The following is a 12,918-nucleotide window of genomic DNA, read 5'->3' as shown; positions in this document are numbered from 1 at the left end:
GAGAGCGCTGCCCCCACTGCCTCCTCTTCTGCGACTCCGGCGAAACCGTCAGGGCCAGGGAAGCGTCCGGGCCCCCGGAAGCCGAAGACCACGCTCGCGGCGATCCCGAAGAAGCAGCCCGTAAAGAAGCTCACCACGCTCGACAAGTCCGCGATGGACTGGCGAGCCCACGTCGAGGGCGAGGACACCTCAGGGGTGAAGGACGAGCTGGAGGCGAACCGCCGCGGGGGCGGGTACCTCGAGAAGGTCGAGTTTCTCCAGCGTGTGGAAACGCGCAAGGAGGAGGTGCTCGATGCCAACAAGGGCAAACGTAGGCGATGAACCCTGTGTAACTGAAAGCACCGGTGTGTATGTTTAGATTTTTCATTTCCGCGCGGTGCGGATGGCCGGCGGTATGTACAGTAGGGGACGGTGTATATGTACGAGAAAATGCTCGGCCGGTGGTCAGCGCATCAAGAATAATCGTGTCAGGGTCGTGATACAAGAGGAAACAAGACAAAATATACAACAAACCGATTAGTGACAGTACTCATGCAAACTCGACAACAGACACAACGCGCATACAAGCCCCTCACACAACGCCCAGCACCACCGTCGCCCGCAAACTGACCTCCCTCCTCGCAGGCAGCACCACCGCCGCAGGCAGGCCCTCCGCATCGACCTCCAGATACTCCTCCGCGCGCAGCGAGCTCGACTTCCACCCCCAGCTCTGGCTCACCGAGAACACATCCGGCGCGCTCGTGAAGCGCGTCAGACTCGCCCCAGTCGCGCTCGCACACACGATCGTGAAGTACGCGCTCACCGCCGGGCGCGGGTCGCGGTACGGCTGCGGGGGCGTCACGGCGGGGGCGATCGCGGGCAGCGTCACGGGGAGCGCGAGCGAGCCGATGCTGTTCGAGCTGCCGTGCAGGTTCGTGGAGGAGCGCGCGAACCCGGGGGAGCTCGGGAGGGACGAGGATAGCGCCGACCGGGCGGGCGAGTTCGGGGTTGTTGGGGTGGTGCTGGTGCGCGCGAGAGGCGAGCCCGGCACCGCGGACTGTGGCGAGAAGATCGTGCTCCCGCTCGCGATGAGGTAGACATGCGTGTACGGTAGACGCTGGAATCGCCTTGCTCGCGGACATGGGAGTACCGGAGAGAGCAGCTTGGTAAGGGAGTTGAATGGGGGTTGTATAGTACACGGAGTGCCTAGTGGGGATATATTGCACAGTGCGGTGAAGTCGTATGCAGCACAGGAGGCCGCGCGCAGAGTGCGTACTTGGAGAACGCGGGCGCGCGGGCGGGCGTCTACACTCTACGGGCACACAGCTCGCGAGCGCGGGCGCGGGACTCTCTGCGTTCGACCACGACGTGCTACTGTACATTACATACGACATGCACCCCCGCGACTCGTCTGTCTGTCTGATGTACTCGACTTCGCGCCCCCCTGCGGCGTCGGCTCTCCTCTGCTTGCGGCTCGTACTTGCGCGCGCCCGAACTCTGCCTCTTCGCGAAATCAGCCCTCGGCCGTGGAAATCAAGAGAAGTTGCAGCACTCACCCCGCGCTCGGCCTTCTTGGGTGCCCTCAGACACTAAGACACACTCGTACGTGCTGCGCGCACGTCCGAAGGCGCGTTTGGGACCGTAGCCGCGGCTGGATTAGGCGCTGGCCCTGACATCGAGAGAGCGGCGATCCGTCTCTTGACTCTCGACTCTCGACAGCCTTTCGCGATCTCTCTGAGTCTCTCCCTCCCCCCTCCCGTACTCCGGCCCGCCGCCCTCTCCCGGTCCGTTTCCGCCATCCTGGCTTCCAGGCTAGCTGGCCGCGCGCGCTCAGTCTGGCATCGAGTCGAGAATCAATAGGAAGAGTGCGCACCGTCTCTCACGTTTTCCGCCTCGGCCCTCCTCACGACCTCCCTGCAGATCCGGCCCGCCCCCGTCTCCGAGGAAAGGTAAGTGGCCAGTCTCACCGTTGCGAATCTTGACCGCCTCCGCCTTGCATGCCACCTCCTCGCGGTACGTCTCTGTCCCCGCTGGCACACAGTCGACTATGAGTGCCCCGCGCCCCGCGCACCACGATGACCACCCTGGCGTTGACGCCCTCTCGAGAACATACCCGCATCGCGTACCGTCTCCTCGGCGCATGCCCCGTCGATGCGTCGCAGCAGCGGCGCGAGATCCACGATCGACCCGCGCCCCCGCGTACCTCGCCCGACCTTTCGCTCCTGCACAGCCGCAGTGGTACTGTGTTGTCTCCGCGGCCCCGCGTCCGAAGGCGCCCACGGACCGCGCCCGGGCGCGAGCAGCAACCGACGCCCCGTCGCCAGCCTCTTCCACCCAGCTCCTCCTCGCGGTGGGCGTGGGATCTTCGCGCGGCCGATGCGCCGGACGCCGCGTGAGCTGCGGGAACGAGACGCCGAACCGTTCACGGCTCGCCCGTCGTGTGAAGGGAGGGCGCGTACGAGCGTTGTGGCGGGATGCACGCGACCGTCGGTGAGTGGCAGGGGCCTGCGTGATGAGGCGCGGCCGTGCACATGTCCCGCGCGGGTGGGATTATGCACACGACGTGAGCATGCGAAAATGGTGTGTCGGTGGTACCATGTCAGAGTGTCCTGCGTCCTGTGAGTATGCCATGTACACACACTGTGGAAATATATACACTTACCTTCAAATATGTCCGAATGTGATCTTACCGCCGTCATCTGCTCATGCTATCCCTAGGCCCCCAAGCTGATAACCTTGCTGTCCGAACTGGTAAGTGTGCTGATCTCACAGTGGTGGAGATGCCTGCTACTCACCATCTGCAGTAGATATCAGGAGGTGCCAGCTGAGGAGAGACCCTGGGTAGGAGGAGGAGATGGCATGGGAGAGGGAGACGGGAGCGTGGGAGGCCACACGAGCGACCCGCCTGTACCTAAGTCAGTTCACGTCTGAGAGGGATGTGTGATCTCCAGCTAAGCGCATCCGATCAGGCTGGCAAGTAATTTCTGATGGTCATTTGTACTGAAATATCACCCGCTTGCTTGAATGGCACTCTCGCTTAACACTTTGGCCTTACGTTGCTCTAATCTTAGTTCATCACTGGGCTCTTACTCAAGTCGCTTCAGCCACAAAGCTTCTGCTTTCAGCCACATTGTGAGCAAGGTGGGTAAACACCTTCAGGAGCAGGTACATTGCTCCTCAAGATATTCACCCGACCCAGCACAAATGGGGCTGGACAGGACGTTTGGGTATCCATCAGAACATCTTGTACACCGCACCAATTCTTTCCGCAGCCGTTGCATGCAAATACGCGACACGCGCAGCCGATTCAGTTCCTCCCGGTGGTCTAGAGCTCACTTAGTCGCCATTGGCACTGCCGCGTAGTCCAGCACGCGCTGTCACCTCGTTCAAACATTAGAACCACTGCTGGAAGGGCTGATATCATGAACAGAAAGCCGGCGATGCCGGAAAGGGCTCGGACGAGCAATGCACGACGTGCGGGAGAGGAGGGGCAGAATAGACGCCAGATGTGAGTGCACCGCCGCGCGGATCTCATCCCGATTAGGAATGCACGCGCGCGCGTCTTCCTTCATGTCCACCACCATCTCTTGCGACCGCGGAGTCCCTCGCTCGACGCGCCGCCTCTTGTTCGCTCTGGGACGTCGTATTACAACTGTCTAATGTATAGTAGAACATTTGCTGGTCTGTGTGAACACCCCATCGCCGTCAGTTCAAGATCTGCAACCGGCCAGGACGCGGCCCCGCGTACAGCTGCCCGCCCTTGAACAACTCGTGAGGCTCCTCCGGCCCTTCTGCCCTCGCCTCTGCTTCGTCCGACACCACCTTCGACGACCTCGGCCCATCTCGCACATGTCGAGGCGGGTAGATTGCCGGGTCGACCTTGCTGCTCCCTCGCCGCCGCCCAATGTCGTCGCGGCTCGGGTGCGGCCTCAGGCCACAGTTCAGGTGAGTGGGCGCCGCGAGAAGCGGGTTCTGCTTAGCGGCATCGTACTCGGCCTGCGAGATAGGCTCGAACGTGAGATCCCCGCTCCGTAGCGCCTCAACGAGTATCGAGATCTGGTCCAGCCCGGTCACCGTCTTGCTCAAGTCACCGAAAACAATCCCCTTCGGCCACCCGACCAGTTTGAGGCGGTGACGAAGGTAGATGTTATGACAGAGGCCGCTCACGGTCCAATGCATCGACACCTTGGGGTCCACGTCGCCGACGCGTCTCACTCATACATACGTGAGTACGAGCTGCCTGCGCCTCCGTATCCGGCGAGTTACTTACCTAATTTCTGCTTCAGCCCTTTTCGCACCTCGCTCCGCAGCTGCATCTCCTTGCGTGCGTATGCACCGCGGGCGGTGTCTCCCAGCGTGTGGAAAGTGGACTTTGCGGGGCGCTGGCGAGTCATGCTGCCTTCCCGGTAGGCAAGAGCTGAGGTGAGCACTATAGACAACTGCAAGACACTGACAATAACAGGTTTCTCACCGTACTACTTCGAAGGGACGAACTCAGAGAGCGGACCCAGGCAAGAGGCGATCGCGGGCCGAACGATGCAGGAGACCTGCAAGCGCGAGTGTGAGTGAAGTCTGAACTACCAGATGGTGGCGTCTACTTACCTACCGAGACCCACAGCCCACAGACCACGCAGAAGGGGCGTATGAGCCGGGCAGAACTCGTCGAACAGAGAAGGCAGGAGTAAAGAACGAAAGGAGCACGCGAGCAGAGAGCGGCGAGCACATTCGAGAAATTGCGATGACGCTTGCATCTGCTCTTCATCAAGTCGCTCGCGCACCACAGGATGCAATTGCGGTTCCATGCAGGCGGAGCCGTTGCGGATGCGACACGGCGGCAGGGTCACCGCAAGCGAAAGTGAGCGGCGAGCGCCCCGTCCGGTGCGTCAAATTCGGAATATGTTTGCTCCAAGTTAATCCTCTTTGCCACAGAACACCTTTACTCTCACGTCCTGTCGGCGATCTCGCTATGTGCCGCACTTGTTCGTTGCCAGTGCTACATCACAGGCCTCGTCCGTGCTGCCCTGTTTCGAAAGCCACAGGCTCTGCCGTCTCCATGGGTCTCCCTCCGGAGCACCCTCATTCGAGTCTCCGCCGCCATCTTGTGTCCCATGTCCCGGTCATCATCATGGCGACAAGTGTCCCCCGCACGTATCCAGTGTCCGGCCTCCGCACTATCCACACCATCTTACGAGTTACAAGCCACCCTCTGGGGATAGGCATTCGGCGTGCATGCCCGCACCCGCCCATCTCATGCGTGCAATGAGCGAATGTCGGGTGATCGTGCGAATCAAATCACACGTCTATGGCACAGCACACTGCGCTCGCGACACTAATCTCCCTGCGCCCCGTCCGTAGCTTCGGCGCGCCTGCGTGGAGGCGCGTCGCATTGTCGGTGTTTGGGAGCTCACAGCGCTCGTTTTCTTCGCCGGGGGCCGGTGCATCGGGTGCGAATGCTTGCTCCGGCCTGCCATGGGCACGAACATGGACGCGACGCCGCGGCCGCCCACTGTGTGGTTCTCCACCCACTGTTTCGCGTCGGAAATACATGCTTTCGGACCCCAGATCTCGCGCTCCAACAGTGCATCTCTGGTCGACGTGCCTGGATGCTACGTGAGCGCGAGCGCGGAAATTGTGGTCGCGGCGAGGGTCTATGTTAGCACCTCTCGACGTGCAAGAGACCAGCAGGTTTCCGGCGCGAAGTAGAAGAGCAGGTTGTGTACCTTCGTGTTCCATCCCAAGAGCACGTCGCCTATTGTGCCGAGGGCAAGAGTGCGTCTAAACACCTCGAGGAAGGTGTCTGAACACATTTGCGAGCACAAATATGTGTTATTCAAACATGCTTTACATTACACCGTTGTCCGAATCCAGGCGAGTCCGTCGGCAGCGCCATTTAATCACTGAGGGTGAAATCACCTGAGCACCCTCCCCCGACGGTACCATTTGAGAGCACACGGGCCTGCCGTGTGCACAGAAGACGTTGCGGGATCGTTGTCGAGGCGGTATGCGGGTTTCTACGACGAGTGCTGGCGCCGTGTACGCGGTCTGCGAAGCTGGGCGAACGTAAGCCCTTGGCACGAATGAAACGACGTGACCGCTGCGCGTACCTTATTATGCATCTGTTGCGGAGCCCGTAGCATTGCTGCGCATGCTTGCGTCGCATTCGATGCATCGACAACTTCATCAACATTGTCGCCGGTTGCTGCCACCGCGTCCGGTGCTTGATGGCTACGCGCCAGAAATACGGTCCTGTTGCGAGATGACTGAATTCAAAGTGCCCGGGCGCGCTCAAACGCACCGTAGGACAGTGCTGAGGATGCCACTGAATGTACCTGCCAAATCTTGAGGCGCTACGGGACGGGAGCGTGGCGGAACACAAGATTTACCGTCGTTTTCCTGAACTTGCACATGAAGTCAGTCGAAATTGACGAAAATAAACCTCCTCGGATTGCGACGAAACGCGCAGGGGGCGTGCCCCCTGGTTCACGGAATCGTATCGTCGTGGTTTGAACGTCCCAGAGAGCGTCGTTGGAGCGCGAGATCGTCGACATGGATGTCGGCCTGGGCACGGGCACTGTGCAGCCCCCACGTGGTCGACGTCTTCATACAGCGTCGGTGTTGTCCCCAATGGCTGAGAGCGCCCACGCGAGGTGACGGGCGTGTTCTGGGACAAAGGCGAGCGCTGTGGCAGACATTGTCCGCATTTTTGTATTCATGTCATCTGAGTATAGCGGTGTTAGCGACGTCAACATGCACATAACTTAGGTACGCACCGGACGCAAGCGCAGAAGCCATCTCCGCGGGCTCTGGCAAGAGTGGGAGAGTAGTAAGTACGCATCGGGGACGTGCCTGCAGCCATGATCTCGTCGCGAAATAGCTGGAATTGAACATATTCATGTGCACCTGAACGAGAACGACGACGCAGGACGGCGGTTTGCGTTCGGTGTCTGGCATACTGTGCGAAGAGTTAGCGACGCGCGGGACTAATCGAGCAGTGCCCTATGCGCCCTAGGCAACGTGAACGATGTGCCGTGGCGTGCGGGGTATTTGGACGGTCTGCACTGAAGCAGCTTCTCGAGCAACCCTAAAGCGAGCCGGTATCGACACGGACGGCCGTACTGCAGAGTGCAGCGTATGGCGCATACAAATTAGAGACGCACCCTTCGTTCTGCGCGGAGATGGCTTGGTTGTAGGCACGGGTGCATTTCGGAATTTGGCATACCGGGGGCGCTGGTAATCTACATGCATGAGAGAATAGTCAAGACTCGGATACACCGCGCAGTAGCTATAAGCGATGGTGAACGAAGTAAGAATATGGCGCGGCGAGCGCCGCAAATGCCGTGCAGGCGTGGGGGCGTTACCCCGACTGGACACCGTGCTTCATGGCGGGGGTAGACGAGTTGATTGGTCGCGCCCGCGGCTTCGCCGAGCATGGCAGCCCTGCGCGACGCGTGCGAGGCATTCACTCTGTCAAACACGTTCATCGTGAGCTAGGAGCGTAGGAGAGCGAGACGACGCAGGCACTCACCTCAGACACACTCGCAGATGCCACGGACGGGATGAGCATCGCATCGGAGACATGGTCGCGGTCCAAGCAATGTCCTGCATGCGCACAAGTGTACGTGCTTCGAGTCCGCCGTACACGGCTCTCTCGGCGCTGCATCGTGTGCACGTTAACGTCGGGGCAGGCCCGGCGCACGAGTCTTGTCCGCCGCGACACTGAGCAAGTCCTCGACTGCGATGTCGATGGTGCGTAAATTCTGCCGTCTTCATACATTAGCTACGTAGCGCAGCAGAGGCGCATCCTGTCGTATGACGGAAAATCCGAGTTGGACTCGCCGCTCGTCGAGTGTGCCCTCGGAAGCGTACGTGCAAGCAGGAACCCGGCGCAAAGGCTCGGACACGCATAGAAGCCGGCCCCAAATTCGGCTTGTGCGGCGGCACCGACGGTCGAGCCAGAATTCGTAGGCAGACGCGACCGTCAACACGACGTTGCATAGACGATCCGCGCGGGTCCCCCACACAATCAGCCACTCTCGAGATCGTTTCGAGGGGGCAGTGGTGTACTCACCACGGCCAGGGGCGACCCCGGAGTATCGCAGCCCGTCGCGACCCATCCTTCGAGGCAGATCCGCGCGCGCTCGAAGCGGACATTACGGCGCATCCCAGGTTCGTGCTTCACCCGAAATTTCCGTCCGCGAACGTCCGCCGCTGGTGCTATTGCCGGGCACCGTCCGATCAGCACGCAGCTCGTATCCACCTCCGCCTCCGCCTCACTCGTGCGGCAACAGCGGCCTCGAAATGCCAGCCAATCGCGCAGATGTGGGGTGGCCCGGGGGGCGCACAGGCAGACGAGCCGGCGCAGGGTTGCCTTGACTAGCGGACGCGCTAGAGGCCCTTCCATCCCGCCTATCCCGTCGTACGAGTGCCCGAGGCCGCCTCGGTCCGATCGAGGGCGTCGAGCGGGGTGGACACAGCGTCGAGCGGGGGGCTGTTTGGCAAACACGCGGGATGCGTCTCTCACAAGCGTATGGCCAGTGGTCGCTCACGAGGATCCCTCCCCGTACGAACTATGGCCGCGGTCCAGGAAGGACGGGTCTTGCGGCGTCGTGAAAACGCCCCAGCCACCTCTCACCGTTGCCCCTCCCATCCCGTCGTATGATGGCGGATCGCCGCCGCGCCCATTTCCTCGAAGCTGCACCAAGCGGCGGTGGATACAGACGACGTCGGCTCGCCCGCCCGCGCGCCGCAGACCTGGACCCACAGCACGGGCGTGATACGCGCGCCCCTCCTGCCGTCAACACGGTCGCGCGTTTCAACCCAGCCGTGTTCCGCGCGCGGTATTGTCCCTGCGCACGCCCGTGTCCGCGTCCGAGGCCACGTCCGCGCGACGGGATGGCGAGATGCGCACGTCGGCGTGGAGACGTCCTGCGCGGCGAGCGTGGGTCGGCGGCCTGGAGCCTGGCATGCGGCGTCGTCGCGGCCGCAGATCGAGCAGGATGCGGCGCGGTCCAATTTAGGGCTATCTTCTGTGCTCGGATGTGCGCGTACTGGAGACCGCAGCAACGCCGCCCCGAGCAGCGGTCGCCCCAGGCGGATACAGCGGGATGGATGCACCGCATCCTGTCCTGGCCCGTGCGTCAGTCTCGCGTGAGCGTGTGCGGGGAGGGGATAAAAGGGTGGACGTACGGCCGCGAGCTCATTCACCAAGTCTCCCCCTCCGCCTCCTCCTTCACGCCGCCGTCGACGTCTTTCCTGTATTTCGCACAACTCTACCGTCACCGACGCCGCACCGTACCGCCGCTCGTCTGACCGCGTCGGCGGGGCCGGGGCAACTCCTGCTACCGTGGTGAGTGGTCATATCGTACTGTGCAGATGCGCTATTGACTATGCTGCGGTGGTGCTGTCGTCGCGGCGCAGTCGTCTCCATGCGAGCTACGGTGCGGGCGGGGGAAGGTAAGCAGATCAGTTGAGCTTGCGGGCTTTTCATGTGCTCACGTCGTCCAACAGGTGCCAAGTTGCGACGGCAGGAACGTGTCCCCGGCGGCAGAGACGGCCACTTTTGTAGCTTAGGTGTCTGGCCGTGAACTCGTGAGGGCGGGGTTCTAGTGTAGGAATAGTCACGTACATGTACCCTTATGCTAGCACGAGAGACTGCTCTCGACCACGACAGCATAGATTATCGTTCATCGACGGGGCTGGCGTGCACTGAGCAGTTCGTTACGAAAACGACGTGGTCAAAGTGATTTGAGTGCGTGCAAAATCATACGCCGGCCCATGACGTGCCCACTGCGCCGCACCCGTGAGAAGAAGTCCAAAGTCGACGTACGCGCCACGGCGCGCTCAGGAATGTGTGCACGATCGTCTCGCCGCAGAACGACCGCCGCGACATGGTCGAGGACTTCGCGAGCACGTCCGGACAGCACAGATCGCTGCGAGTCTCCCCAGCGGTGATCTGGCCCAGCGGCTGCATGGCAACACGGGGCGGGACGGCCATGGGACGCGCAATGTGCGGGCGCTGCACACGAAAATGGACATATCGATCTCGCGCGGCGACGCGCAGGCCACATGCGTCCTGGTCCACGGGAGCCGGTCATCGTGTCCGCGAAGGCCTGAGACGCGTCGCCGGGGCACAACGTCGGCGTGCTCGTGCGGGGCGCGGCGTGGCGTGCGCGGCGGAGACGCGGTCGTACGGCGTCGACAACGGAGGGAGCGGTCGTGATACTCCCGGGCATGCTGCATGCGAGCGCTGGGGCGAGGCGGGGCCGGGCGGCGTGGTAGACACGCGTTTCTGCGCACGGAGGAGCTGTAATCGCAACCTTGTCAGAGCCATTCGCGTCGGCGCGGGCTGGAATTACACACAGTCCTAGATAGCAACGTCCTGAGGCCCAGCGTCCTGTTTCGGGACGTGCTGGTGGCTGGGAGGCGGTCGGAGGTCGGCAGTGGGTTCGTGCCTTGGGAGAGGCATGGCGGGCGCAGTATGCGTGCGGCGTGTTCGCACATTGGCAGGACGCGTCGTCAGAGTCCTAGCAAGGTCCTCGCGGAATTCCAGAGAGGGGCGGTGAGGTGTGCGGGCGGGGCAGTGAATCACGGAGGGGCGATTTCAAGGATGTCGTCACTGACGCGCTCTAGTTTGAGTCCGCACTTAACGCGCGAATGTACGACGGTGAGCTGCATGCGTGATGGTCGCGGTCGCTGCACCGTGCGCTGTGCGGGGGAGGATGCCTGGGGGTGTACTCCAGTGAGCGCGGGCGTGCGGCAGGCAGGTCGAAAGGCATCGCTGTGCTGGGCTGTGTGCACTAGAACGGTGTGAGAGACGGATACGCCGAGTGAGTAACAGAGAGGACTTGCCATTTGCAAGCGGAGCAGGCGCCGGGACTGAGGGAAAGGAGCGGCGGACAGGCTGCAAAGGCCACGGATGCACTGAAGGGCGGCGCTGGGACGCAGTCGAGAGGACGAGCTCTCCGCCAAAAGCACGGTCGAGCACGGTCAGAACGCTTGCGAGGAGGAGCGCAATCGGGCGAGAACGTGACTTTGAGCGTTGGAACGACGCGAGCTGCCCGCCAAAAACACGGTTGGAAGGGTGTGAGCGCCAGTGCGGTGGCGTCGAAGGCGGTTTGGATGCGGTCAGAGAGCAGAGGGAGCAGAGAGAGCAGAGAGCGCACCGCGAGACGACAGACGCGTGACGTCATCGGACCTGCTTCTCAGCCACACACGGGCGCTTGTCGCTGGCCTCTACGGGCATGACGACGGCCCAGGCGGTGAGAGAAAGACAGAGAGGAGCGAGGTCGAGGTCGAGGTCGAGGTATGTAAAGAAAAGTTGCCAGCACTGGCAAGGGAAGTTTGATGGGCGACCCCGAAGACGGCGGCAATTCCGCTCCCGTTTCTTGCCTTTCCCCACCACCGCCTCTTTGCCATGACATCGGACTCGGACGACGACTCGGACTATGTACCCCCGAACGACATAGGTGACGACCACATAAAGAGCGGCTTGTTCTTGCGGCTCATGATACGCTTTGCACAGGCCCGGATGGCGGCTCAGACAGTGAAGCCCGCGCCCCGAAGCGCGCCCGCACGGACGCGTCGGGGGCCGCATCCTCGGAGGACACGGACAAGAAGCAGTGCGCCCCTTCTCCCGTGCATGCTCATCAGCCGCCTGAGTTGCCCAGATCAGACAGGCGGACGAGGCATTTGCAGCATTCAAGGCATCCCTGAGCGCACCACCGCTACCTGAAGCCACTTCGGCCCCCGCGGCGCCGCAAATGGTCAAGATCGTGAAGCGATACAGGTTCGCGGGGGAGGAGGCTACGTGCGTTGACTACCCAGTCGTTCCTGTGACCTTGTCCTGACTTTCATTTCCGCAGGGAGATCAAAGAGGTCCCCGCGGACTCGCCCGAAGCGAAAGAATGGCCGCTGTGGAAGCCCTTCGATGACGACGGCAAACTTACCACGCCTCTTGAACAACCTCTTGCGTCTCCCAGCGAGAGCGCTGCCCCCACTGCCTCCTCTTCTGCGACTCCGGCGAAACCTCCAGGCCCAGGGAAGCGTCCGGGCCCCCGGAAGCCGAAGACCACGCTCGCGGCGATCCCGAAGAAGCAGCCCGTAAAGAAGCTCACCACGCTCGACAAGTCGGCCATGGACTGGCGAGCCCACGTCGAGGGCGAGGACACCTCAGGGGTGAAGGACGAGCTGGAGGCGAACCGCCGCGGGGGCGGGTACCTCGAGAAGGTCGAGTTTCTCCAGCGTGTGGAAACGCGCAAGGAGGAGGTGCTCGATGCCAACAAGGGCAAACGCAGGCGATGAACCCTGTGTGACTGAAAGCACCGGTGTGTATGTTTAGAGATTTTCATTTCCGCGCGGTGCGGATGGCCGGCGGTATGTACAGTAGGGGACGGTGTATATGTACGAGAAAATGCTCGGCCGGTGGTCAGCGCATCAAGAATAATCGTGTCAGGGTCGTGATACAAGAGGAAACAAGACAAAATGTACAACAAACCGATTAGTAACAGTACTCGTGCAAACTCGACAACAGACACAACGCGCATACAGGCCCCTCACACAACGCCCAGCACCACCGTCGCCCGCAAACTGACCTCCCTCCTCGCAGGCAGCACCACCGCCGCAGGCAGGCCCTCCGCATCGACCTCCAGATACTCCTCCGCGCGCAGCGAGCTCGACTTCCACCCCCAGCTCTGGCTCACCGAGAACACATCCGGCGCGCTCGTGAAGCGCGTCAGACTCGCCCCAGTCGCGCTCGCACACGCGATCGTGAAGTACGCGCTGACCGCCGGGCGCGGGTCGCGGTACGGCTGCGGGGGCGTCGACGGCGGGGGCCATCGCGGGCAGCGTCACGGGGAGCGCGAGCGAGCCGATGCTGTTTGAGCTGCCGTGCAGGTTTGTGGAGGAGCGCGCGAACCCGGGAGAGCTTGGGAGGGACGAGGA

General features: G+C 62.0%; 4 protein-coding genes across 4 annotated transcripts; 3 read left to right on the top strand and 1 right to left on the bottom strand.

The window, feature by feature from the left end:
- Positions 1 to 6: 6 nt before the first annotated feature.
- TRAVEDRAFT_42467 (uncharacterized protein) lies at positions 7 to 1,076 on the top strand (the record flags this gene model as incomplete). The annotated part of the gene is made up of 2 exons (XM_008034052.1): positions 7 to 310; positions 550 to 1,076. Coding segments are annotated over 2 exons (831 nt in total), but the record flags the coding sequence as incomplete, so codon positions are not given.
- A 2,608-nt stretch (positions 1,077 to 3,684) lies between these two features.
- On the bottom strand, positions 3,685 to 4,781 carry TRAVEDRAFT_42466 (uncharacterized protein; the record flags this gene model as incomplete). The annotated part of the gene is made up of 4 exons (XM_008034051.1): positions 3,685 to 4,193; positions 4,250 to 4,408; positions 4,474 to 4,526; positions 4,582 to 4,781. 4 exons carry the CDS (start codon positions 4,779 to 4,781, stop codon positions 3,685 to 3,687), a joined length of 921 nt encoding a protein of 306 aa, XP_008032242.1.
- Positions 4,782 to 11,738: 6,957 nt separating this feature from the next.
- On the top strand, positions 11,739 to 12,279 carry TRAVEDRAFT_111663 (uncharacterized protein; the record flags this gene model as incomplete). The annotated part of the gene is made up of 2 exons (XM_008035063.1): positions 11,739 to 11,785; positions 11,841 to 12,279. The coding sequence occupies 2 exons, from the start codon at positions 11,739 to 11,741 to the stop codon at positions 12,277 to 12,279; spliced, it is 486 nt and encodes a 161-aa protein (XP_008033254.1).
- Positions 12,280 to 12,459: 180 nt separating this feature from the next.
- On the top strand, positions 12,460 to 12,858 carry TRAVEDRAFT_42464 (uncharacterized protein; the record flags this gene model as incomplete). The annotated part of the gene is made up of 1 exon (XM_008034050.1): positions 12,460 to 12,858. One exon carries the CDS (start codon positions 12,460 to 12,462, stop codon positions 12,856 to 12,858), a length of 399 nt encoding a protein of 132 aa, XP_008032241.1.
- Positions 12,859 to 12,918: the final 60 nt, after the last annotated feature.

Source organism: Trametes versicolor (genome assembly GCF_000271585.1).
Source record: "Trametes versicolor FP-101664 SS1 unplaced genomic scaffold TRAVEscaffold_1, whole genome shotgun sequence".
NCBI lineage: Eukaryota > Fungi > Basidiomycota > Agaricomycetes > Polyporales > Polyporaceae > Trametes > Trametes versicolor.
This window is presented reverse-complemented; position numbering and strand designations above follow the sequence as displayed.